The sequence below is a fragment of the Bradysia coprophila genome, unplaced genomic scaffold (genome assembly GCF_014529535.1).
Source record: "Bradysia coprophila strain Holo2 unplaced genomic scaffold, BU_Bcop_v1 contig_297, whole genome shotgun sequence".
Classification (NCBI taxonomy): domain Eukaryota; kingdom Metazoa; phylum Arthropoda; class Insecta; order Diptera; family Sciaridae; genus Bradysia; species Bradysia coprophila.
The window spans coordinates 641,116-667,586 of NW_023503555.1; the positions used below are offsets into that span (position 1 = coordinate 641,116).

General features: G+C 34.8%; 2 protein-coding genes and 1 long non-coding RNA gene across 5 annotated transcripts; 2 read left to right on the forward strand and 1 right to left on the reverse strand.

Moving 5' to 3' along the window:
- Positions 1 to 719: 719 nt before the first annotated feature.
- Positions 720 to 6,088, forward strand: LOC119078665 (protein yellow). Of its 2 annotated transcripts, none has more exons than XM_037186316.1 (4): positions 720 to 845; positions 3,012 to 3,218; positions 3,331 to 3,438; positions 4,174 to 6,088. In XM_037186316.1, exons 2-4 carry the CDS (start codon positions 3,047 to 3,049, stop codon positions 5,280 to 5,282), a joined length of 1,389 nt encoding a protein of 462 aa, XP_037042211.1. In that variant the 5' UTR covers positions 720 to 845; positions 3,012 to 3,046; the 3' UTR covers positions 5,283 to 6,088. The 2 variants fall into 2 exon arrangements, with proteins under 2 accessions (XP_037042211.1, XP_037042212.1); XM_037186317.1 differs by lacking the exon at positions 720 to 845 and adding an exon at positions 1,023 to 1,040.
- Positions 1,832 to 17,038, forward strand: LOC119078678. Its single transcript, XR_005088043.1, has 3 exons — positions 1,832 to 1,844; positions 14,625 to 14,635; positions 16,905 to 17,038. It is a non-coding gene; the product is annotated as an uncharacterized LOC119078678 (long non-coding RNA).
- LOC119078666 (BUB3-interacting and GLEBS motif-containing protein ZNF207) lies at positions 13,385 to 26,471 on the reverse strand. Of its 2 annotated transcripts, XM_037186318.1 has the most exons (8): positions 26,294 to 26,471; positions 25,597 to 25,913; positions 25,194 to 25,437; positions 24,813 to 25,134; positions 24,609 to 24,752; positions 24,234 to 24,317; positions 22,936 to 23,062; positions 13,385 to 13,638 (listed from the first exon to the last, which is right to left on the reverse strand). In XM_037186318.1, the coding sequence occupies exons 1-8, from the start codon at positions 26,332 to 26,334 to the stop codon at positions 13,532 to 13,534; spliced, it is 1,386 nt and encodes a 461-aa protein (XP_037042213.1). In that variant the 5' UTR covers positions 26,335 to 26,471; the 3' UTR covers positions 13,385 to 13,531. The 2 variants fall into 2 exon arrangements, with proteins under 2 accessions (XP_037042213.1, XP_037042215.1); XM_037186320.1 differs by lacking the exon at positions 24,234 to 24,317 and having other exon boundaries at positions 26,294 to 26,468.

Genomic DNA, 26,471 nt, shown 5'->3' on the forward strand with positions numbered 1-26,471 from the left:
AACAAATTCATACCTACAATTCAATGTACAACAGATATCTGCTATGCATTGCTCATAAATTGCCCGGATAAAAAAGATTCGACGTGCTAGCCGCGGTAGGTTGTGGAATCCACCCCAATGAACCTGGACAATAAAAAAAAATCTGAGCCACCCTACCACACTAATTGTAAACTCTCATTCAATTTGGATGAATTAGCTTTGCATCTACGCTCTTTTGTGTGTCTATACACAGTTACGATACAAAGTATTCCACATATTAACCTACCAAAACAACAACGTGTAACTTCACCAGCACAACAAAGACCAGCCATAACATTTTTGGAAACTCATAAAATCCAATCCATCAAAACTTATTCTTATTACATTCGACAAGTGTAACAAATGTAAAGTTTTTCTCGTCACCGTGCATATTATACTACTTATACCGACTAACACCAATAGTCACCATTATCCACAAATTTGAATAATACACGCATTGACTAGATACAACATTGGCAAACATAAAATATGAGTACATTGTCTGTATATGTGTTAAATGGTATCAATAAGAAACCACCATCATCATCATTGAGCAAACCAATTCAACATCATTATATGAACAAAAATTTATGGCATATAGTCTCTATACACCATAGCATAGCATACCTAATGCCCCACTACTGCTGTACACATTTTTAACGAATTCTACACTCCTTTGCGAAAAAAAATGTAGGTAAATTTTGAGACTTTATCGGTTCACCAAACGCACACTTCAAGCCAGTTGTTGAATATACTTTCCATTCCACAGTCTTGATTTTTTTTCGTCGATTTTTAAGCAGTGTCCCATCCGAAACAAAAAAAACTTTGTGAGTGCACACACTTTGCGTTTTTTCGAAGACTTTGATTTAAATTTACGACGAGAGTGCCAGAGACGATATGAATGTTTGTGTGTTGTTCGATAAAAATGATTTTTTCGAATTTAGTTTTATAAATCAATTCTGATTTTTATTGGTAAAACGTTTTTTTTTTTTGGTTTGTTAACAAGTTAACTCACGTCGTCGGTGTGTAAAGCAAACAAAACGGTTGTTGCGTAATACATACATCTAGGTATTCATACACATTCTATGCGACTTGTCCGACTAAATGCCTATGACTTCTTGCGTGTACCATGTAGCCGATTGATATGTTAAAATAATGTCGTGACTGGAGAACGGTTCCTCTAGATTCTTCAGAGTTAGAATAAATTTTTTTGTTAAAATAAGAAAAAGTTAAAAAAAAATTACGTTAGCGATCTAAAGCGCAACAAAGAGTAGAAACGAATCCGTTCCCATAAGCCCAATCTTTATACCGTCGACCTTCACTCAGTGCGATGCATTGTATATGATCGATTTCGTTGTTGAATGGAACGAGAGAAAAATCCAATCACATGTACAGAGTCTGTGTGTTAAATTTTAAATTTAAAAATTAAAAGTGCCATGCCTTTTTTATGTTGTTAAATATATTCATGAAAATGCTTCACATGCACTGCAATATTGAAATTATTGTTTTGCATAAAAAGTAAATTTATAAAAAAAGTGAAACTGGTTTCTAGGTCCACGTTTTAATTGACATTTCGCGCAGCGAGTTTTTTTTTCGTCTCACAGGGGACCGTTAAGTGTGTCTTTAATTAACTTAATTGTTGTGTCTCGTGCTGGTACTTCTTTTTGTAGTGACGTGACCTCTTTAACCTTTCACATATTTTCGAATCTGTTGCTTCTTTGAATCCAAAAAAAAAATCCGAATGATGCAAAATCTTTTACTTCGTTTGTTTTAACATTTTAGCATTTTGCTATTTAAGACCGCTTATTTTAGGGTCGTTGTTGTTGGTAACTGTATACTGGCTTGCTAGGGCTTACAACTAAGTTCATCAATTTCTTTTTTTAATATTTTGAATTAAGTTATTGAATGACTTTGCCGGTTATGTTATGTTATACGCCCCTTACATGAGCACTACTGAAATTACACTCTGTCAAGACTCAATGTCGGTTTTGTGCAAGGAAAATCCAGGCAAATGTATTAAACAAAGATTTTCCTTTCTCAATGTCTCTATGTTAAAGCGAGGGGTCAATTCTTGAAATAAATGAACTAGGATAATGTAAGTACCTCTAATAAGCCTATTGTGTCACACTGCATTTTAGTATTTTATCTGAGAATATGCTACGGCTTAATGGTCTGAGTGAAACTGTGTTGGAACATGAAGTTTCCCTGGGATTTTTTACAATCCGTCACGAATACTGGGCACTGACAGAGGTCAGTATTTCTATGGCCCCGCACATTCCCCGACAATGGCCCCCGTTGGGACGTGTGTTAGCCTTTCAATGTTCTTCCTAGGAATACTATAATTCTCGTAATCGAGAGGAATATTGGGAGAACCTAGGAGACACGGCAACGCAGTTCCTTGCTTGCCTGGCTACACTGATTTTATTCCATTCGTTCTTGACAGCTTTTAATTCGGTTTATGAAAGAGTATTTAGTTGAGAGCTAGACTGGAATCCCTGGATTAGGACCGTATAGACACCCAGAGCAGAGTAACTTTTCTGTAAATGATGAAAGTGCGCCCCTACACTCTAGAGCCAATGAAGAGTAAAATTAATTTTTAGCCAAAGACTTCGCTATCAATGAGCACATGTAAATGAAAAGTCTCGTTTTCGACCTCGGCTTCGCCTAGGATCAACACACGAAAACTCTATTTTTCATCTTTTTATCCCTCGCTATGTGAAATACTATTTATCGAAGAGAAATACCAGCGAAATTTCTCATAATATAAAACGTGAGCTCACGTCTTTACCACCATTTGAGCATTATTTAAGCCGTTACATATTCATGCTCAAATTCTGATTAATCATAGAAAAATCCAATTTTTTTTAAATTTTAACTTTTGTACCTGCACGAATGATGTCATAACTGAAAACTATACGAGACAAGAAATGACAACAATTTTTGCTAATATTTTCAATCACAAACTCATTTAGTATTTTCTCGTTACAATACAGGTAATCTTCGAAGCCCCATGCACCCGCAATAAAACATGTTCAGCAAATTAAATTTAATGGTAACGCTGCTGACAACTCTGACAGCAATCAAACACATCCAATGCAACGATAACTTACGCGTGGCTTATCAATGGAACGAAATCGATTTCGAGTATCGGAGTGCACAAGATCGTGAAGAAGCAATCAATGAAAGATCATTCATACCAGGTAAATAAAACGTTTGCTCTTCTCTCATTCTCTCAATCTCTATTGAGTCACATCTTTGATGAGTATTTACGTGTAAAACAACAATGTTGAATGATGCGGAATATCGTTTTAGGTCACGTGGTACCCGTTGGACTGGAGGTGTATAAAACAAGATTGTTTATTACATTACCTAGATGGAAGAGCGGTGTACCGGCGTCTTTGGCATATATTGACATAAATGGTGAGTTTAAATGCCGACTACCGAGCCATTATATACTTTCATTCGAAGAAATAAATTCCACATTTATTGGCTTGTCGTTGAAAGATCCATGATATAACATATCATTATGCCGTTTTGCGTGTTAGGTTTGCATTTTTGTTGTGTTGATTCAGTATGCGTGCATCATGCAATTTTGAGCAATAGCGAATTTTAGGCGCGACGATTCGTTGTGGTTTGTTTGAAAAATTGATTTGCACCACAGAAGAGAACGTTACATGTACTACCTATGCCTGATACATAAAAATAACTACAGGAAAATTTCCCTAATCCTCAAATATTATCCAAGTTTCACCACAGACCGGTCCCTAGTTAGCAAATTTCATTTCAACTATGATTCGGTAGAGTTGTTCGTGTACAAAATGGTATTGTGTTCTTAGAGCATTACATCAGTACTACCACTGTAGTCATGGCCTGATGAGAAATGAGATTTTGTAACTGCAATTCAATGCAAAAGATCGAAACAGTGATCGAATGTCTTAATTATTCTCGAAGTTGTAGACGCAGCCGAACGTTTTCTTAATGGATAAGTGGGATCATAGGTCAATGTTAATTTGGAACGTTTTAAGGCAGAAAATCTAAAGTGGTTTTGTTAGCTGTGCCGTCCTTATAGAGAGTCTGCGGTCTGTTAGATCCTTGTAGAAAGATAATCATTGGCACTGACATTTTCATACTTTCTAATAATAAACCTCTTCCTAGACAATACCACAATTTCTCCAAAGTTAAAACCATATCCAAGCTGGGGAGCCCATCAACAAGGGATATCTGGTGAGCCACCAGAAATAGTGTCGCCGTTCCGTGTGAGAGCTGATCGCTGCGGACGATTGTGGGTGTTGGATACGGGTGTCGATGACATCCTCGGTGACACGAAACAACTGACGCAAACCCAACTTCTTATTTACGATCTGCACAATGACAATCTGTTGCGTCGCTATCCATTTCCGTCCGATCAAACGAAAAAGGAATCGTTTTTCGCTAACATCGCTGTTGAAGATGCCGATTGCGATGATACTTATGCTTATAGTGGTGATCTCGGTGCGCCTGGATTAGTGGTCTATTCCTGGAAATTGCAGGACTCGTGGCGAGTCACACATCACTATTTCCATCCGGATCCGTTAGCTGGAAACTATACGATAGCTGGTATCAATTTCCAATGGGAGGATGGCCTATTCGGCTTAGCACTCAGTAAGCAACAATCCGATGGATTTGCAACACTCTACTTCCATCCATTGAGCTCAACCAACGAGTTTTCGGTTTCCACCAAAGTGTTAAGAAACAAAACGTACGCAATGTCCGGCGAAAAATTCAAAGAATTTAAGATTCTTGGTTCGCGTGGACTCAATGGACAATCGGGCGCCGCATTTTTGGACCAACTGACTGGCGTTCTTTTCTACGCTCTTCCGAATTTGAATGCCGTCGCATGCTGGAAAACATCGAACCGCGAATACACATTCAAGTCTCAAGGAAGAGTGTACATGAGTCCGATCGAAATGGTCTTCCCCAATGATGTCAAAGTGGACGATCAAGACAGACTTTGGGTGCTATCCGACAATTTACAGGATTTGCTGTACTCCGAATTGGACCGAAGTCGAACGAATTTCCGAATTCTGACGGAGCATGTTAAAAGTGCTATCGAGAATACTGCCTGCGATACAACACTGGCTCCATTGCCGGATATAATCAATAGGCTCGGAGATATTCTTCGGCCACAAACAACGCCGGCACCATCGAGTGCCTCTACACTGGAGGCAATTCTTTTCACAGTGATTGGACTGTGGGCACTACTAAATTTGATCAATTATAATTAACTTACAGTTTTTGACCGTGAAGGGTTGGGTACTTGTCATTGTAGTAACCGCAACCATTAAGTCATTTAGTGATATACTGTTATTCGAGACCGACGATGTATAGTTTGTGATGATTACCGTCAGCATTTTAGTGCCACTTACTAGAACGTTTAATCAAATTTGACCCGCTAAGTGATCTAATCTTATCCAGAAATCGTGCAAATATCACGATTTTGAGTGGTAACCTTAGATTCGTCAATGCATTAGAGAATTGAAGAACAATAAATTGTAATTTTACAAACGATTAGTCGTCTGTTATCGACAACCAGGGCAAGAATAAGCGATAAATGTTTGGTAAAACTAGTGAAGTAAAAGATTTTGCACAGTTAAACGAAAGAAGTAGCAGAAAGCAAATTCAATTGGTGTTAAGGTAATACGCTTGCCTTTTTACAAAGGGTCTCGTTTCTAACACGCACATTGGTCACAAAACTATTGATGCATATCACTAAGACGGTCAACAAATAGGGTCTAATTACACCACTAAGACGATCACCAAATTAGGGTCTTATTGAGCATTAATGGTTGTGGTTACAACGATTTAACGGTATCTCAATCTCCGATACCAATGTACTCTTGAAATATATTTAAAGTAAAATGCAAATAGTTCACCAATTTCTATGCTCTCTAAAGAGTTCGTTAGTTCTTGTTAAGCATATTCTACCTAAATTAAATGCCATAAAAATACAAAATTTACCGGTCGTCTCAAAGTAACCAAAAGTTAATCATTTTTTCCTTCGGTGTCAATCTTAAAAATGAAAATTGTTAAATATTTCTGTGACAACATGACATAATACCGATATTGTGTGAACTAACCAATCCGCCGGATTCGGTTTGAATGTTGTTGAGTCATTTCGAACAGTTTGTTTGCTTCGATTGGGTGAGCTAATTGTGTACACACATTTGAATGGACTCGACATTTTGAATGTAATGCGTTACATATTCATAATCAATATAAGCATAAGTGATGATAACATTATGGTGTGAAAGACGGAACAACAAAAAAAGTAATTTAAATTTTGTGCATTGTTCGCGCTTTGTTGTAGAATATTATGTGTATATAAGTAAGAATTACAATGCATAATTATGTATAACTATGATATTGTGTAGTTTGTTTGAATGCTATGACGAAATAAAGAAAAAGACAAAAAAAACTTTATTAATAGCCAATACAAAAGATGTATATGTCAATTGATGAAAATGTCTTGTAAATAGAGAGATCAATCAGAGAAGTGGAATCGATTTTGGAAAATCCCAACATCATCTCGTTACAGGTTAAAACTATTTTTTGAAAGAAGTAGATACTACAGGGGAGGTCAGTGAAATTTAGACATGATTTTACTTCAGATGTTTTTTAGCTAGTTTTTTCCTTAGAGTAACTATGATTAGTCTAAGGTTTTTTCATACGAACAAAACTCCTCACCTCATAAATCTTTGATCGATTTATACACGCATGTGTGCAGCAGCAGCTGTTTCTACCATATAAACAGTATAAGCAATTTTCTTTTAGTATGAGTGGACCAGCTAAAAAACAGCTGAAGCAAAATCATGTCTAAATTGCATTCAATTTTCTTGTAAATCAGTATGTCAGAAAATTCAGTCAAAATACAGCTAATAGAGCAGTGACTTAATTATGGTAGTTCACCAGACTAGCCAGCAACATTCCCAAAGTTTCCATTGATTGAAAATATTCTGAGGAAAATAAATTTCTGCTTCCGACTAAAGAGCTCTACAGGAAAAGCGAAGCTCGGGGAGCAGATTTTACTATTCGTAGTTTATGTGGCACCATTTGTTTTTCTTTAAAGTGAAGTGTGAAGAACTGGCCATTTGGTCATCCATCGAAAAAGGCGTTTGAAAAACTGACGTTTTTAGTAGAAAATAGGCAGAGCGCGAAGACATTTTTACATCCCCTCTAATCCCCACATTTTACAACTTTTACAACTTTTGCATACATCGTATTGAGGCTCTTCCTTCCCTTTATGACAATTCTAACAAAGTTACTTACCTACCTCCCTACTAATATTGGGTTTTTATTGTCTCGATCAAATCTATATAAGTACTCGATGCTCGTTTTCAACACTTTAACATTGCGTCGAGGAAAGTCTAAAGTAAATCCCCTTTTTAAGACTCTTACCGCCAAACTGATGTAGGGTCAATTTAAAAACTAATTACTGTTCCAGAGTCCTGAAGTCATGTGCTATACGATGGCATTTATTTTACTAAAATCCATCGAGATTAAAATTAATTATTTTTCTGTTGACGGTTCGCAGCGATATCTTGATCAGGTAGAATTGAGAGAACTGAAGGAAGCCGCCATGATGGCCTTTTGTGATAGGAAACTCCTCGATTGAGACACCCAAATTATCATGCAAAATGATTAACTATTTTTGGGAAAACGTTTTCCCACATTTTCACGAATTTTTTTATTTTTCCAAATTTTCACAAAAACTTTTTTTTTGAAAATTAGGGAAAATATGAGAAAATCTAGAAAAATGTGAAAAATTTAAGAAATTGTTTTCCCAAAAATATTTATCTTATGATGAGGTAAAATTGTATTGATAGCGGGTATCGGTTGGTGCGTCTGTATATACAGCCTTGAATATTTTTAAACCTTTCGTAAGCACTCGGTAAGGTTATAGCGAAATCGTGCTTTAGTAAAGGTAAAAACGTAAACTGTCCATCGTGGACGCCATGGAACACAGGAAACGAAGGCAAGATGTTTTTTATTCAAGTTGAGATACAAATAACAACACCATTTTCTTCGGTATACTTTTTTTTTCATTTGTTTTTATTGATGTCAAATGCAGATTACAATTTTTGTTTTGTTTTTTTAAAATGATTAAAATGGGATTATATTTCGTAGGTGTGTTATACATAACTTAAGTTTCGAACGACAAATAGAGCAATAGACAGAAATAACAATCAACAGTTCGACAGGTTAAGCGATTTAGAAGAAAATGAATTTTACTTTTTCGTTTTGTAAATTTTAGGTTTTAATTCGAGAACAACAATTTTGAACAGTGAATTGATGCGAAACAAAAATGAATGAGATGAGACGAGCCGTTTCTCAATTTCCCATAATTGAAAAATGTTTTGAATTTTCATTCAATGAACTTAAAAATTAAATAAAGCGTCCCGATTCATGTCCGGATGTCCGAATGTAACGGTGTTTTAAAACGATTTTCTCTTTCCGTTTTTCCAATTTTAATACGATTTAACAAAATAAATAGAAAATTCGTTTACTCGCATCCATCGTGATTAAATAATCCTGTCAGTTTATCGCTCTTAGACTTACAAATTAATTTACGTCTCTTGCTATTTGTTTTGATTAAAATATTTTATTTTTGCTTTGCTTTCATTTTATCTTAATAATTCCTTTTGTTGTGGATTCAAATACATATTTATATCATTTTAGGCAAGGACTGAAAAGTCCAACAACATTTTAATGTTGTGATCTGTGCAATCACCTGCTAAATTGTTTTATTGTTTGCGTTTACATCGCTCAAAAAGATTGACGGTGGTTAAATGTGGAAATGTGGAATAGCAGATAAGAGAAAATATAGAGAGAGAAAGAGAGATAGTTGGTTAGGATGTGAAGATATAATCAGAAAATGTTTCGAGAGAGTGTGACATAAACAATTTAACAAGGGACTTCTCACTCAACAAAATCAATGTGACATAGTTTACATTACGTCGACAGAGATGACTTCACTTTTATTCACTTTTTTTTTTGCTTCAACTTTTTATGTCGCCTGTTTTTAGAAAATATGCAAAATAAAATCAACAAAAACCTGAAAAAAAACAAGACACCGAATTGAACAAATCAGAAAGTTCATTTTCATTTCACTCGTCACCAAAAAATAAATCGAAATTCTTCCGTCGTGGTCGGTTTTGCATATTTTCTTGTGTAACAAGGGATTTATTGATCCAACAATGATTTTGTGAAAAGCATAATCACTTGCCCATTGCGTTTATTATTTTATTTTCATTTTTTTTTTAAATTTTACATAAACTTATATTTTGATCGAACCAATAAAGGAGCACGTGTTTCCATATATAATATTCGCTCACATAACGAGACACAAAAATGATAATGAAAAACGTGTGACAAGGAATGACAAAATCGACTAATTTGTTTTTCCCTCCCCATTTAATTACCCAGCACAAACAAAACGACAGAGCTCAATTTGCCAATCCTTTCAAGTAAAATTTAAAATAATAAATTCCATCGATAAGTTTAATAATAATTATTGTTATGCAGAACATTGTACCATTATTGCTCTAATCAAAAAACCAACTACGTTTATTATTTAGATAATATTTGTTTTTAAATACTCTTCCATTACATCCATTTAGTGGACATCGCAAAACCACTCCGTATACAATAGCACACAATTTCAACATAAACGAAAAAAAATATTTTTGAATTAATTTCATATTACTGGTGGGGTGGGTGCGATGGTGTATAATTGGAGCTGTCTTTTGTTTTAAAAGAAAAGTCTTTCCATGTGCTCATGAATGTTCAGTTAAAGAGAGCAAGGATTAATTATTGAGGGGAGAACACAATCGACTTCATGGTACACTCGTCCGTCTTACGCGAAATTGTAACTCCTACGTATTTGATCGGATAAAAAGTAGGATGTTCAAAAGAACCGAAACGGGCCAATGTTCGACAAGGCCGAATGTTTGAAAATGCCGAATGTTTGAAAGTTCAGAAGATTCGAAAAGGCCAAATGTTCGAAAAGACCGAATGTTCGAAAAGGCCGAATGTTCAAAATGGCCGAATGTTTGAAAAGGCCGAAGATTCGAAAAGACCAAATGTGAGAAATGACCGAATGTTCTAAAAGACCTAATGCTAGAAAAGGCCAAATTTCGAAAAAGCTAAATGTTCGAAATGGCCGTATTTTCGAGAATATAGAAAGTTTGAAAAGATCGAAAGTTCGAAAAGATCGAAAGTTCGAAAAGGCCTAATGTTTGGAAAGGCCGAATGCTAGAAAAGGCAAAATTTCAAAAAAGCTAAATGTTCGAAATGGCCGAATTGTTCGAAAAGATCGAAAGTTCGAAAAGGCTAAATGTTCGAAATTCCCGAATGTTCGAAAAGACCGAATGTTCGAAATGGCCTAATGCTCGAAAAGACCAAATTTCGAAAAAGCAAAATGTTCGAAGTGGCCGAATGTTCGAGAAGATCGAAGGTTCGAAAAGGCCTAATGTTCGGAAAGGCCTAATGCTAGAAAAGGCAAAATGTTCGAAAAGACCGATTATTTGAAAAGATCAAATGTTCGAATGTCCAAAGGTTCGAAAAGGCCTAACCTTCGAAAAGACTGAATTTTCGACAAGGTCGAATGTTCGAAATAGCCGAATGTTGGAAAATGTGCGAAACAGGTATTTTTAGCTCTACGACATCATAACCTCGTTGGAAGCTCTATCCAAAAAATTCAGAAGAATGGCTAGGTCTCACGTAGTTCTATTGCGGAGGAACAGTAGGAGTCCAGAAAAAATAAAATATTTTTGTTAATAAATTCTGTGCTACCGGATCATTGTGGCGATTATATTTATTTTTGGCGTGCGTTTATTTATAATTGCAGTAAACCTTTAAGTAATGAATTTAAATGACGTGTAGACGAGCAACCAATCTTGAACCAATATGTTAAAAAAGTCTCAATGAAAATTCCAAAATAAAAACATTTATAAACGCTACTATTATTGTAAGGCAATGGTAAAAATAATATAAAAATTTGTGTGTACTTACTTCGAACCGAATTTTTTATTATTTTTTTTATTGAGTATTTATCGATTGGAAAAGAAACAAAAAGAAAAAAATTATTTTATTATTGCAAATATTTGATAAATCGATTTTAAAATGTAAATTTGGATTCATTGTCAACGGTTAAGGGAATTGCTGTACTTGCAATTGCATCACACTCGTAATTTATGGAACATAGAATAAAGGGAAAAATAACACAAGATTAAAGGGCCTTCCTGGTCATTGTATCGAACAACTTAAGTTAAGTTGTGCAGAAAGTAGTTCGATGCCACAAGACCGAATGTTTGAATGGCCAAATGAGAAAATGAAAGTCGACATAGAAGTTCAAAGAAAATAACGGAAAAAAAGGAAAAAACTGGAAATTTCACCGCACATGATGGTTATAGTAGAAAGAAGATCATGTGATAGCCAGCTTATATTCTAATAATTGGATTGGTAGGCTAAAGAATAAAGGCCGCAGCCTACAAAAAGTTGGTTTCGGTACTTTATTATTTATTGGATGATGAATATTAGCGGTAATTAGAGTGCGTGCGCCATTATATTTAGGAGAACTTCAACAAACACATTTTCTTTCAACGAAGTATGAAATTTTTATAATTACAAAACATATCAACTAACTCAGCATGGCCTAACGTGTGAACGATAAAAAACGGCAAAAATACGCATTGCGGTGAATAAAATGAATCCCGAGATACTTAACACTCCACTGAACTTGTGTGCTAATTTCAGTTTTTTTTTAATAAAACAAAAATAAGACTAAAGTTGCGACAAAGCTATTTATACGTAAAAACAAAGAGCCAATTAGAGGACAAGTCAATTTTCAACATTAAAAATGCATATGGTCAAGTAATTCGAACGGGAAATGCCAAAGTATGTTATTTTTTGGTGCTGCCAGGTCCGAGAAAATTAAGAAAACTTCAAGAAGGTTGTAAGTTCGAAAATCAAGAAAAAAAATTCTCAGAGGCAGGCAGCGATTATCAAATTGACTGGCAAAGGCCAATTGCAACTAATACCTGAACAGTAGTTATCTGTACTTCGATTTTCGTTGGAATAGAATTGCGGAAAGAGCTATTCAAATTTGAAAATTGGCTTGCTTGTGTTGTTCAAGCCGGGGACGAGACAATAACTTGATAGAAGTATGTTTTAACGTGGAGTCGAAGTTCGTAATATTCTGTCTGGCATGTGCATTTTTAGCGAATTATTAGCAAAATGAAAGAAGCTTATCGTTGAAGGAAAATGCACATACCAAATTGACTAGAGTCTTGAGATCAGACTTTTCTAATTAGGCAGCGTTTGAAAAACTTGTATTCTAAATTATTCTTGGACAGATTGCACATTTTAGTATAAAAGTCCAGCACACACTTGTTATAGTGTTTTAGTGGAGCCTTTTCCATTCCGTTTTAATAGTAATTAAACAAGGAATAAAAAGACGAAGAGAGTTTACGTGTGAATTTTGTTGATCCGAGGTGAAGCCGAGGTCGATAAGCACACGAAAACGAGACTTTTCACCTTTTTATCCCGAGTTACGTAGTGGATTTTACATAAAATAATTACTTTGCCGTTGACCATTTGAGCATTTTGTAAGCATTTTTAATGTTTCTCTCTCGTTAGATTGTTTTTTTTTATTCCAATTTTATTTAAATTTAATAAAGAAAATAAAAATAAAAATGTCATAACATACCCATGTCATTTATTATATGCTATGTTCAGCTGAGACCAGAATTCAGATTTTTTGTTTATTTTTTTATTCAAAAAACCTGTCAAAAAATAATTTGAATTAGATTTGCTAAATGTTTTTTGTAAGAGAAATAAAAAAAGAAATTATAAAGAAGAAACGACCTAAAATTTGGTTTGATTTATCGAGTCCCATCACCAAAAGTGTATAATAGTTAATAAAGGGAGAGAGAGAGAGAGTGAGAGAGATGTTCTTGCTTATTAATTTTGATGATTTGCGTTTGGTTTTTATTTTTAATATAAATCACAAAAAGAGGAAACGATGTGTGCAATTTTTAATAATGCTCTCGGTTACGTTAATATTATCTATTTCGTTATACAAAAAATTGTTTCTCATTTGTTTGTTGCTTTTAGTATTTTGCCTGGCTTATCGTCAACAAAGAAATTAAGAAAAATTCCAAGAAATTAGTAAATTTTAAACGTAAATCTTATTACTCATATTATGCAATTTTATGTTTTCAACGGACGTTTACTTATATCAATAATATATAATAAAAAAACGAAAAACTTGCTTGTTTCATATGTTCTTGCTTCTCTCAATGCTATCCGCCCCCAACAAAGTCGTATGTGTGTCTGTGTTTTCTTCGTTTTATTGCTTTTTTGTTTTTTGTTTGTTTCACATTTGGTTTTTTTTCTGTCAAAGAATTTATTGGTAGATGATTGGCATTGGTAGATGCATCACGGGGGCCAGGCACAGAGGCCCCTGCGTAGCGGATCACCGAAAGCGTGGCGGCATCATCGGAAGCATATGATTCATCGGTCCGGGTATCATGATACCCATGCCACCGGGCGCAACCATACCGACGCCGGGCGCGATCAAACCTAGACAGAGAAACGAGACAAGAGAACGGAAAAGAACAAATGAAATCTGGTTTGTTGGTAAAAGGTTTACAATTAAAAAAAAGAAATTGTATATAGAACCAATTGTACATCATATACAATTTGTCGCAATAAATTCTCTTGGTAAATTTATTATTTTGATTGAAAATAAAAAGATTTTGGCTAAATTTTCATTTATCTTTTAAAATCAAAGTTAATCATATTCCAAGGTGAATTTCCAAATAAAAAAACTTAAAATAAAAATCATCAATTAAATCAAACCTTATACTGATCTATAACAAATTACACATTCGCACACGATCAACAATAAAATATTTAGAAAGGAAAAATCAATGCGCCGACAAACACTTAAAAGTGCCCCCGGAAAGCTGCGGGAAAGTGTAAAAAAACATCATTTTGAAAAGAAAGTAACGACATCATCACGGCAGCTGTTAAAATCTACTTTATATTTCAAAAAAAAAATGTGTCATAAAGGTAGGCAGGTACATTTTTCGGATTTATTAGCGCACTGCAAAAAAATGCGCATAAAAACCGTTGAAAGTAACAGAAAGTCCCATTTAAGCTCACTCGATTTCTGCCGACATTCGTATCTCCTAAATTTTTGGACTAGCAGACCTCGAAAGAGGTTGAAAAGGCGCTGAATGACCGCTTAAAAATCAGGAGTACATAAGTAAGAAAAGCCTTTGGAACGTTTTGAAAAGATTGCGTTTTAAAATATTTTAGAATTTTTGTGTTTTGACAATATTACAGACCGTCTCATGATTTTTTGTGAAAGTGATTACACGAATATTATCTAGTTTTATCATCAATTTTAATATTTTGTAAGATTCCTTTGATGCGTGTACTTGAGCGGCAAATATTCATAGAAAATCCTTTTAATTGTTTGTGTGAATCAGCTGAAAAACAGCTGCAGCAAATTCATGCTGAAATGAAAATACACTGCCTGTGACTGTATTGCCGAAATTAAGTGTTGACAGCTGTAATTTTAACGCAATTTATAACAGAGTATGAGCAGCCGTAATATTCACTTAAAAGACGGGTTTGTCACGCTTTCCCGCAGCTTCAATCCTTCTTCTATTTCTCGTACTTTTCTAATTTCTTCAAGACGAAAGTATAGTCTGAACGGTCAGAACTCAGAGCAGAACGAGAAGTATAGACCAATAGATAGATAAAGTTAGAATAAGATGACTCTTTTAGTTGTTCGTCGGTGTATTTGGAAAATAAAATGCAAAATAAAAAATTAATTTTCTTGAAATATAATTAACCGAAGAGACAAACCTAAAAATAAATTTTTTTAAATATTTTTATTGCATGTATAGTTAACCGTTACACATAAAAAATAAATTATAAAAAAATGAAGGCTTGGTTTACACCTGTCATAAACCAAGCATATCACGTGTTGAGAATAATAATTAATATTTGGTTGAGTGAGGAGAAATTCTCCTGTCAATTGACCAAAAAAAAACAAAAAAGAAAAACATACAAACAGAAAAGCTTTTGAATTTTATGAATGGAGTCCATTTAGTTGTATACAGTCGGCAGCTTTTAAATCGCCACACTTTCCTCTCGTGTCTATTCGGATTATGTCAATGGCACAATACCTCATCAAGATCTAGATTTTCGTAAATTTTGATATTAACTTTCAACTAAATAACTTGCGTGCTGTGCGAAGAAATTCCACCACAAAAAAAACTTGTAAATTTAATCCTTCCGAGGTAGGCCAAGAAATAGATCCTCAGATCATTTGGAGACAGGAAAGTGTTGTCGCATTATTTAGAACCCGACTGACTGTATATTTTTGTGATAATTTTTATAATATGGCGTATTTGGTTATGATAACTTCCACCAACTATAATTAAATGTTAAATTAAGTAGAAAATTTTCTCTGATATCAGAAGGGATTCAATACCCTTGAGTAAAAAATTGGTGAACATAGTTCTACTAAAACAAGTTTGATTCATAAAACTTCTATCTTTTAAATTCTAACACCCTCAGAAACAGGTGTAGAACGTCAACATTTTTGATGAATAATATTTCAGAAATTTTTATCTTTAGTTTCTTTAGTATAAAATGACGATTTGCTTTGTCTCACAACATTTTCTCGAAGCGAAGCGGTGCTTAATGAAAGTGTGTAGAGTTCATGTTCGCGTGACTCTTCCCTTTATATGAAATGAATTTTATCTATTTCTTGCCTGTGGAAATATAGTTGAAGATGTGTCAGATAAGTTAACTTAGGTAGTTATTTGACGGAAGAGGCTTTAACTGTATCGGAAAATTCATTTGATCCTAATATAATAGCATCAGGGCTGTCGTGCATTAGGTAAATTTTCACATATTTCAAAATAAAATTCAGGAAAAATCTTTTTAAAAAACAGGACATGGTTAGCGTCCAATGAGAGAAAGTCGAACCAAATGACTATGAGAGGAAAGAGTTTAGTTTTTCCAAGACTCAAGAATCGATTTGGGTCGATTTTGGTCTTGATGCACAGACGAAGTGTCAATTGTAACTTATCTGAAAGTGACTCAATAGAATTCGCTTGCAAACAAAATGTAATATGCCACACAGTATTATGTAGTAGTGTATAGTGTATTACACACTGTGTAACGACGAATGATTCAATAGTCATTGTTCTTTATCAATGGAAGTATGTCCGGTCCGGGTTGTTGCATCGAAATGAAAACGAATGAAACATTTAAAAGTTGCAGTGATTTTGTCTTGTTGATCAAATTATCTCAATCGAACTCATGAGATGATTACGGTCAGAAATGTGGTTTGAAATTGTCTTGTAATTCATTTTTCTTCGTAAATCTTTTTATAGAAGCTGTTGCTGATGTAATTTGTACAGTCACAAGTTGACACAACGATAACACCGAAATCATAAGCGTTTACTAGCTTTAAGTTCTTTTAATATTGTAGAAGAAAAAGAAAATCCAATTTTTATGTTAAAATTCAAGCAGGACCTATTTTAGTGAAATTGATTCTTGAAAATTCTTGAAATTCTTGAAAATTCTAAAAAAAAATAATTAAAAATTGAATTTTTAAGGTAACCTGAAAAGCTTGCAAAGATAAACTTGCGTTGCTTTTTACTCAAACTGTCGAACAGTGTCAAACTGTTTTCAAACGGCAAGTCATCTGTTATCGACAACAATGATAAAACCAAGCTATGCTGCCGTGGTGCTTTTTATAGTTAAATGTTACAATCAATGAAGTAAAAGATTTTGGTAACAGCACTTTCACGATGTAACAGATTGTCGAGTCCGTTATGATCAAAAGTAGGTCTATTCCATCCGTCAAAGTGACGTTTTAAACGTCAAACATAAGAAATCTTTTAAGTAGTCAGTAATTTCGTTGATTTTTCTTAAATTGTTTTTCACTAACTGGAACTAACAGAGTTTCTAATGGTTGACGTTTAAAATGTCACTCTGACAGATGCAAACCTACTTTTAATCCCAACGGACTCGTATAATATCGATATGACCGCCGCTCCGCATGTCATCTACATTGGGTTTACATTTGCAAGTAAGAGATTTCGAAAAGGATTTGAAAGTTTATCAAACATTTTCTTTCAATCTGAACCGAAAATCGATCGATTGTTTGAGTCGATTGAGTTAATTTTATCCGAAAGAAATGTGATTTATCCATCAAGAAATAACAACACTGGCTTGATGTGGTTGAAAGTATAGAAACATAAAATTATTGTAGCAACATAAACCAACATCATGAGTCTGCTTTATTATTTATCGTTAACAATAACAAGTACACCAATACTATGTACCCATGTTCGCATCGACTAATTTCTAACAAAGAAAAAACTGATCACTTCTAGTGGTAAATATAATTTTCATAATTTGATTGTAGTTTTTTCTCAAAATTAAAATAATATAAAACCACAAAGCCATTACACTACATGAATAATAATTATTTATATAAATTGAATACTCACCGTAATCAAAAATAATAAAACTAAACGTAAGGAAAATTTGATAAAATGATAAAAACAAAAAATTAAAATTTCTTTAAAATAAAAATAGAGCAGCGCTAAGTTTTAATTAAATTAAAAAATTAAAAGAAATTCAAAGTTTTTGTATAAATACGAACTAAAATTAATGAAAAAGAACAAAAAAAACTTTTGTGTTTTTATATATATTATAGTAATACAGAAAGCCATCATCCCATGCAATTTTGTTTTGTTTAATTTTTAATTGGCTAAAATTTATAAATTCTAATTCAAACCGACATCGAATCTAATTTGTAAAAAATTAATTATTTTTTTTGGTTGTAAAGTTTAATTCATTTTTTAAGGGAAAGAATAGAATAATTTTTTGGTTGTTTAGGTTAAAGGAGGAAATAAAAAAGAAAACATTCAGTAAAAAAAAGGTGTTTCGGTCACAATCTACTCCAAAAAAATTTTGAAAAATACAAAAATAAAATAATAATTAGACTGACAAAAATAAAAATAAATTTTTTGTTTGTAAATACCTGGACGTATAGAATTCGGATTATTTTATCGGTTCTGGTGGTTATTCAGTTTTTATTTTTGATCTTTTAACAGAACACAAAAAAAACGCTTTTTTTAATTGTGCGAAACAAAAAGTTTTTCTTTTTCAATTTTATTAAAACAATCAGCCTATCAATATATTCCTAAAGAAAAATTGTTTAAATCAAAATCGACTAAAAAACACTATTTTGAGATGCTCCTAAGAGAATTTGCCAGAAATGTGACAAAATGTCGATTTACATGTTGAAAGTACCTAACCTTTTAGACCGAAATGTCATTGGAATGGGAAAAAAAAATGTTCGACAGCACGTAAGGTTCAGAACGTTTGATGACCTGAATAACTGAACCAGAAAAACTGATTTCAGGTCAGGTTATATGAACCTGATGTCAGTTTTTCATGTTCCTGTTAGAATCAGGTTCGTGTCGAACTCAGGTTCCAGTCAGAATCAGGCTCCTGTCGGAATAAGGCTCCTGTCAGAATTAGGTTCCTGTCAGAATCAGGCTCCTGCAGAATCACAGTCACAGTTGAAACCTGAAGCCGAAAAACTGACTTCGTGTTAGGTTATCTGTTGTCTGTCAGAATAAGTTCGTTTCGAAATCAGGCTCCCGTCAGAATCAGGTTCTTGCCAGAATAAGTTCGAGTCGAAATCAAGTTCCATGGAGAATCAGGTTCCTGAAGAAATCTGGTTCGTGTCAAAATCATTTACTTATTCAATTGGTAGGCTCTAAACCGCTACGCTCTTAGGTCGACCTGATTGGAGCATTAACCATATTGTTCATTAAAGCAATGATAATTTTCTCATATTCACTTGTGGTTCCAAACACATAATGTACAAACGGAAACGGAAGTCCCTAGGAACGTAAAATGACATTGATTCAACGAAGCGGTTTAAAAAAAGGCTCCTTCTTTAACTATTTACTAGCAACGACAAATCATTTCTAAAAAATAATCGTGGTCTGTTCAGAATCTGGAGGTCGTGAATGTTTAATGAAAATTCATTTGTTAATTTGAATAAACAAAATGCAGCCGAAACATTCAAATGGGACGTATTTAGTGCCATTAATTTTACACCACTTCTCCCTTTAGTACAATTAGTCAAAGAAGTGGGTCATCCCGCGCTATTTCCTTAGAAAGCGTCGTTGTTCTGTTACTTTTTTTTGTTACTAGCAACACAATCCACATATAAAATCAACATTTGTCATATCTCTGTCATTACGAACAAATAATAAAATGCCCATCAACTCAACAAATGTTTTAGAATTAAAAATTAAAAACGGGGCAAACAATCCATTGGTTAAATAATTACACGAAAAATTCCAAAAATAACATGTAGAATATTAAAACAGCGTTAAAATGTAAATTGTATTTGCCTTTTATGTAATCTACCTGGGCGTAAATAATTAACGTTGGTGATACGCGACGTAGTATATTTTGGTTTTGATCGTTTTATTTGGTGTGAAGTATTTACCACGAGTTAAAATGTATTTTAATTCAGTAGTGCGCCAATTCAGAAAACAGGATTAATTTTAAAATGTCTGGATCAAATTTCAAATTTTAGTTTAATTTATACGAATTAATTTGTATTTATCGGGAGATTAAAAGTTTTAGAAGAAAAAACAAGAACATGAAAACGAATGATCGGGGTTAAAAAATTGCCATGAACGAAATGAAGCAAATTTTTCAGTGATGGTATTTCGAAGATCGAGTACTTTAGGCATTCTAGATAACATCTTTCACATGTTACTGGCTTGTCTACCGAAAAATTTTTATTTTTTAAGTCCAAGAAGCCAGCAACTAATCGGGTAATGGCTATCTAGAAAAACCCTCGCAAAAATCGTACGACTGTTTGTGAGGCTTTCGTCACGAGTTTTTTGAAAATATTTTCGGACATTTATTTTCTCGTTAAGAAGTAAAAGTCGCATGGATCGATTTTAAAGACCCATCGAACTAAGTGACATATTTTTGACCGAGACATTCATCAAATCTATTTTTACCGGCATGAAGCCAATTCTGGCTCATTTTGGTGCAAATGTACAAAAATGTACATCATGTTGGCGTCCGCATTTTTCTACATTTGCACAAAATGGAGCTATCATGGCTCTAAATGGTAAAAAAATAATTTAAAGAATGTCTCGGCCAAAAATATGTTACTGAATTATGGGCCTTTGATGGAAGTTATACTACTCGTTCCGGGGATATGAAGAAATGAATATAGGTGTAGAAATTTGAGAACGAAAATCTTATATTTTCTCCAAGTAAGGTCTTGACGGGTTTTACGAAATAGGATAGAATTTCACCTTTTGCGCTGCAGCGCTACAAAAACAATAAAATTGATCGAAGATTTCTCAAAATTTCATCTAAAAGTGGTCCAAAAAATGGATAAAATTTGTAACAGGAAAATTTCTCAATGTAAAGTACACCCTTATGTCAATATCAACCCGATGGAATCCACAATTTGCTTCACTTCAGAATAATCATTCGATAAAATGAAATTGTCATTTTAAGTATGCTACAGAGTAGTTAGAATGATGATAAAAATAACAGATGAAAAGACAAATAAAAAAAAACCTTTCACGGACGACAAGCACATCATTATCGAACAGTTACAGAATATATTCCTTGATTTGATCAAAATATTTTCGATGGAAGTAACGTTTGTCAATTTCAATAGAGCGTGTCGATAAGCGATGACATAGCCATCCGTGAAAGACGTTAAAAATGGTATTTGTTCTAATTGTTCTTTGCATGCAATTACAAAAGTTAATGAGGGCAAAAGTGAACGAAAAAATATGAAAAATTTTAACGGAAATGTAGTTGTGATGAGTCCGGATTTTTTTTAGTAATTTAAAAAAAATAACTTGACGAGATGTCTTATTCAAAAAATAATAAGTTAACAATATCGGAACGATCAAAGAAAACATAGACATCTTGCATGAATAAAACATCTTCTTTATTTGTTCTTTAATCATCCATCGCATTGAACACAAAAAACAATTTCAAAAAATATTTAAGATCTACAGTTAATCAGTAATTAATCGAAAAAAATGATTTTTTTTATCTCTTTATCTAGAATGAACAAACGAAAAAGTAACTCTGGTTATCATTTTTACAAAGGAGGCGATTTACCACCCGATTAAATCGATAGAATTGCTAAATGAAGTTTCTGAATGAAGTGAGTCCACGAATAAACGACTAACCATCTGTTATCGACAGCAATGACATGAAAGTGAATGAAGGAAAACCCTTTTCCATAAAAATTAGGCAAGATATTTTGAACAAAAGAAGTACTAGATTCTATGATTGTGTGAATGTGTTGAGTGTATCAGTCTTTCAACATAGAAAACAGTGATCTAATATTTGTACCGTTGTCATACTGGACGTTGTAATCGTTCACTAAAAAACGGCGTGAAACTTATGTCATATTGTTACACTACAATAGCAAAACAACAATTTTGCTCGGACACATTTTTAGCGCTAGTCTTAGTTTTGGGTGGACTCGAAAGTTTGAATTGTCAGACCAGCGTACTGTAAACCAGGTACCAGAACAAATTTTTTGAACTGTTTTTGCCCCAATATTTTGTTCGGAATGTCGGAGCGCAGTACTTTTATCACCAACTTTAAAAACTTCGTCTTGTGTATCTAAATTCCGTTGCATTGTGTTTGTAATTTGATGTCAACATCTTAATCCGAATAAACGTTTCAAAAAAACGACAACCCAAAACCCGATGAAACTGAAAATCCGACCTGACCCGAATCCAAAGCCGATCCGATTCATTTTTTTCTCGGGCCTCTGGATTATCAGGTTTTAAAATTTTCAGTCGGGTTGGACTCAGGGCCGAACTTTTAATAATTTCGGTGAATCTGCACATCTCTGCTACGAAGCCAAAACTGATGGCACTATTCAACATTAATTATCAATCCACGATAGCTACCACAGCGCTGAAAAAGACTTCCCTCAGAACCTTCTTGGCTAGTGCAACAATATGGAATAGGTTTCACGTGTCATATTTAGTGGTGATAGTGGTACGTGGGTATCTCGGTCGAATATTGATATGGGAAATTAATTAAGGCTGGAGTTTTGACATAGCTCTCTAGCTCCAAATTTTAGTCTATGTTAGTGCTTGGAAGCTAGAGTGCCAACATCGTAGGCTCCAATAGCTAATCTATCGATTTCGTCGGTTGCATTTGCCTATTTACACAAGTTAATACTGTATTTTTATAAAAGTCTTTTATAGTCTATGCATTTTCTTAGCGCTTGATTGAAGTTTTATTTTCAAAAAGAAAAAACTGCTCGGAAGTCGTTCGAATGCTTAAATATTTTAGTAAAATAATTAGGACAAAAGAAAACGAAAATAAAAATATTTTGTTGATAACTCTGTTAAAATTTAGGACAATGTTGATTCTATCAGTTCTTCTACAATTCTCCGATTTATTTCAAAATAAAAATTCTAAAAAAAATGAAAAACAAAAATTTTTCCTCGATCTAGTCTTAAAAAACGTCTAAATAAATTCACGGAATTCTTTCAATTGTTTTTGCTTAAAAGTTGTCATTTTTCTCATTTTCTGTCAATTCATTTCCACGAAAAATCGTTCGAATTTTCAATTTCTCTCATTAATGTGTCGCTTATTCTTCTTGCAGACACCACTCTTGTCGAACAGAAAAAAAATTGTTTTTGCTTTTAAGTACAATCGTCAAAACAGGTGGATTGGTAGATGGTCTTTTTGTTTTGGCTTTTTGTTTTGTTTTCATTTTGTTTTGCTTAAATCAATAGAACGTACCTGGTGGTAGACCCATGGGATGGTGCCCGGGTCTCATCATGTGTGCGAACTGTGGTGTTGGTGCCAGTGCCATTGCCGGTCGCATCATGGGCTGCATCAGTTGCATGGGATTTGAGACAACGGGAACCTGGAGAATACGAAAGGGAGAAAATTTATCAAATTTTGTGCGACGGTGATGATGATGGTCAATGGGGTGTAACGAATTTTGAGTAAGCTGAGACTTGGTTCCATGGGTGACTCAAAAGAAGTTCAGCTTCGTGTTTCCGAAAATTATATCTAGTGGAATGTGAAGCATTGAAATTTCTACAAAAGGTTCCGAAGGTCCAGATTATACTTAGCCTTGTGGTATGAAGTGATAATGGAGTACGAGAAGTCCATGAACATTTTTTTAAAGTTTTTATTTAGGTGCATCTAAGGTTGTCAGGGATGCTGGTGCAGGCGCTGCAGCCAGTGCTGGTGGGTCAAAGACACCTTCAACAATAAATAATCTCAACAGTCTGTCCCGAAAGAACAATAACATTCGAAAAATTCACCCGAATGATCAATAACGTTGACAGACTGTGAGGGCTGCTGGGCCACAGATCTTCGATTCTAAAATTTAGAGTATCTCAACGCTCCACGCTTGCCTCATGGTGAACGGCAATCGTTTAAGCAATTTGGTTTTAATTGCTATGAGTCGCACAATGTCCTTGATGTCGATTAAAATAGTCAAAAACAGAATGCAGAATGTCGTCAGTGAGGCACAGAAAATGTCTCAACCAGTACTTGGTTTTCAGTTTATTTCCTTACACTACCAATGTCATCACAAGAGTTGAACGGATCAGTTTGGACTTGAGTTTATCTGAACCTTCTCTAAACCTGAACGAATTCGAAATTCACCACTTCAGGTCTAGTATATGCAAATCAGACGCAGTTTAACCTGATATTTCATTCTAAACTCTTTCACTATTTAGGTTCAAACGGTTCGAAATTTTAGGGTTTCACTTTACCAAGTTGAGGTAAGTTTAAATCCGTCCTGTTCCAAACTTTAATCTGAGCATTGAGAAGGTCAAACGACAACGAATCGTCAACTATTCTGAGATTTCGGACAAAAAACTTTTATTTAGCGACCAACGTTGCGAATCCGATCATTTGTCTCCACATTTATTTGGATCAGTGAAACTTTGAGAGCAAAGTTCCGTTGGAAGGGTAACACGGTATCAGTGTCATACATCGAAAGGGCAATAAAATATTTACAAGTCAGACGGGCGAAAGATACTGGTGCGCCAATCGTTGAATGTTGAAAAATTGAAACTTACTTGATAATGAGACGTTGGCTCATTGAATACGTTGCTAAAAGACATCCTATCAAGCATCGGTTTCATATCACGATAATGATGATGCTGAACGGTAATCCAAGAAAAAGAAAAAAATGGAAAGAAAAATCAAACAAAAAGCGGGGATGGGCATACACTCCGTTGAAATCCAGTCAAAATGCTACGCACATAATGGAAGAGAGTTCAACGAGTTCAAAATGAAAATTGATCTAAAGACCAGCCATCGCGCATGTGTATAGGACGTATATCCTGGTGGTGTACATCGACATCAAAATGGCAATGACTTGAACTTTAAACTTCGCATTATCATAGCATGTCGCAAGAGTTCTTACACGAGCGAATACAATTTACACTCACCATTCCCATTGGGGGACCAGGTCTAGCGTTAGCCGCTTGCTGCAGTCTTTGAAACATTACAGCCCGATTGATTTCGTCCAATTGCTTTTGCTGTTGTTGTTGATGCTGATGGGCCGCAGCCGCTTGAGCAACCATTGCTGCTGCCTGAAGTAGAAGACAAAAATTATTTCTCTTTCTCAATGGCAAAAATCGCGTTCAACGAACTTCATGTGCATGTGATACCATCGAAGCGCTGGTCGTCTGAACCATTTGGGCCATAGTCGACGCAACACTATGCGTTGGTTGATGCATCGCTTGTTGTTGCCCGGAATGATTTGCGGCCGATTGAATTGCCGACGCGATTTTCTTATTGTATTTCGGTTTGCGCGCCCGCAATTCCTCCAAACTGATGTCCTCGGGCGGATGCAGTATCTTTGATGTTGTACCTGTAGTCGGGATCATTGTCGATTTGGGAGCTTCAACCGTTCCGTTGTTGCTCGGATTGTTGGGATTGTTTGTCGTGGGAGGTGCACTGATTGTGGCATTACTGAAACGGGGCGAATGAAGTCACAACCAGTACTGGGAGACAAATGAGTGTTAGCAAACCTGTAAGCCGGAAATGTGGGTTTCGGTTGTGTCGGAACAGAACTAACGGCTGCAGCAGCTGGAAACAATGGTCGCGGAGGTCCACCCATCATTTGTTGCATCATTTGCATTTGCTGTGGATTCGCCATGTATGGTGGCATCGGTCCCATTGGCATCATTGGCATGTGTCCGTATTGACCCATCATGTGTGGTGGCATCATATTAGGCATCATCATTGTTGGCTGAGGTGGCATTCCCAAATTTACTGCAAAATCATCGACATTTTGATTTGTCATTCAATATGCGATAAAAGACCGACGAAAATGTCGGGAAGTGCAGCTATCGAATTAGTTAACCATGCGCACAGGGTGTGGTGGCTGCATGAATAACCAATTGTCTAGCCAATAATCACAGTTCCACTTACCTTCAGGTTTCGCCCTCTTCGAAGCTGGTTCATCATCGTCCGAATCAGATCTGCCACCGGATCCGGTTTTCTGTCGTTCGTGTTCTTTCAAATCTTCCGGCGGTATTCCATCCATTCCAAATATTTCAATTTCAATATTCGATCGATTCGGAAACGAGTTCGGCACTTTGTCAATTGTTTCCTTGTGCACCTGCATGCAATGTATGGATAAGCCCGGTCCGGTGTACAGTTTCTTATGGCAGATGTGACATTTGAAATGTTTCGCTTTTTGATGTTGAACCAAGATCTTTTCGTCGTCGAATTCGCGATTGCAGTACCTACAATTGAACACGGTACAGAAAAACGCAAAAAAAAAAGTTTTTTTTAGGTTAAAACAGAATTAAATAACAGCACAACGATTATGTATACTGGCAGCCGTAACTGCATAATATCAAATATGTATACGTAGGGTGCTGGTTTACTGAAGAAAAATCGATAGACACCAAATTTGGTTTTAATTTTTTATATCGAAAAACGTAGCTCACTTTCGACTAGCCGAATCGCTTGCAACAGTGAATGCATGATCTACTAGTAAGTTGATATGTACGAAAAACCAATTAAAATAATCAAAAAATAAACAAATGCACGAAAAGGAAAAATTCTAACTCGATATGGGGTGTTCGTCTATATAAACAATGTTTTTCAAACGTTTACTTACCAACACCATGGCTTTGATGCCTTCTTCTTCTTTCTACCCATTTTTTAAGATTATTTTGATTTTACAAAATACGATGCAAATTAACTATTTTTCGCTTCAATATTAACAACGTTTGCACTTCAGTCTATTCTTTTTGCAAAAATGGCGAAGACGAAAAAATTGACACTTCAATGGTACC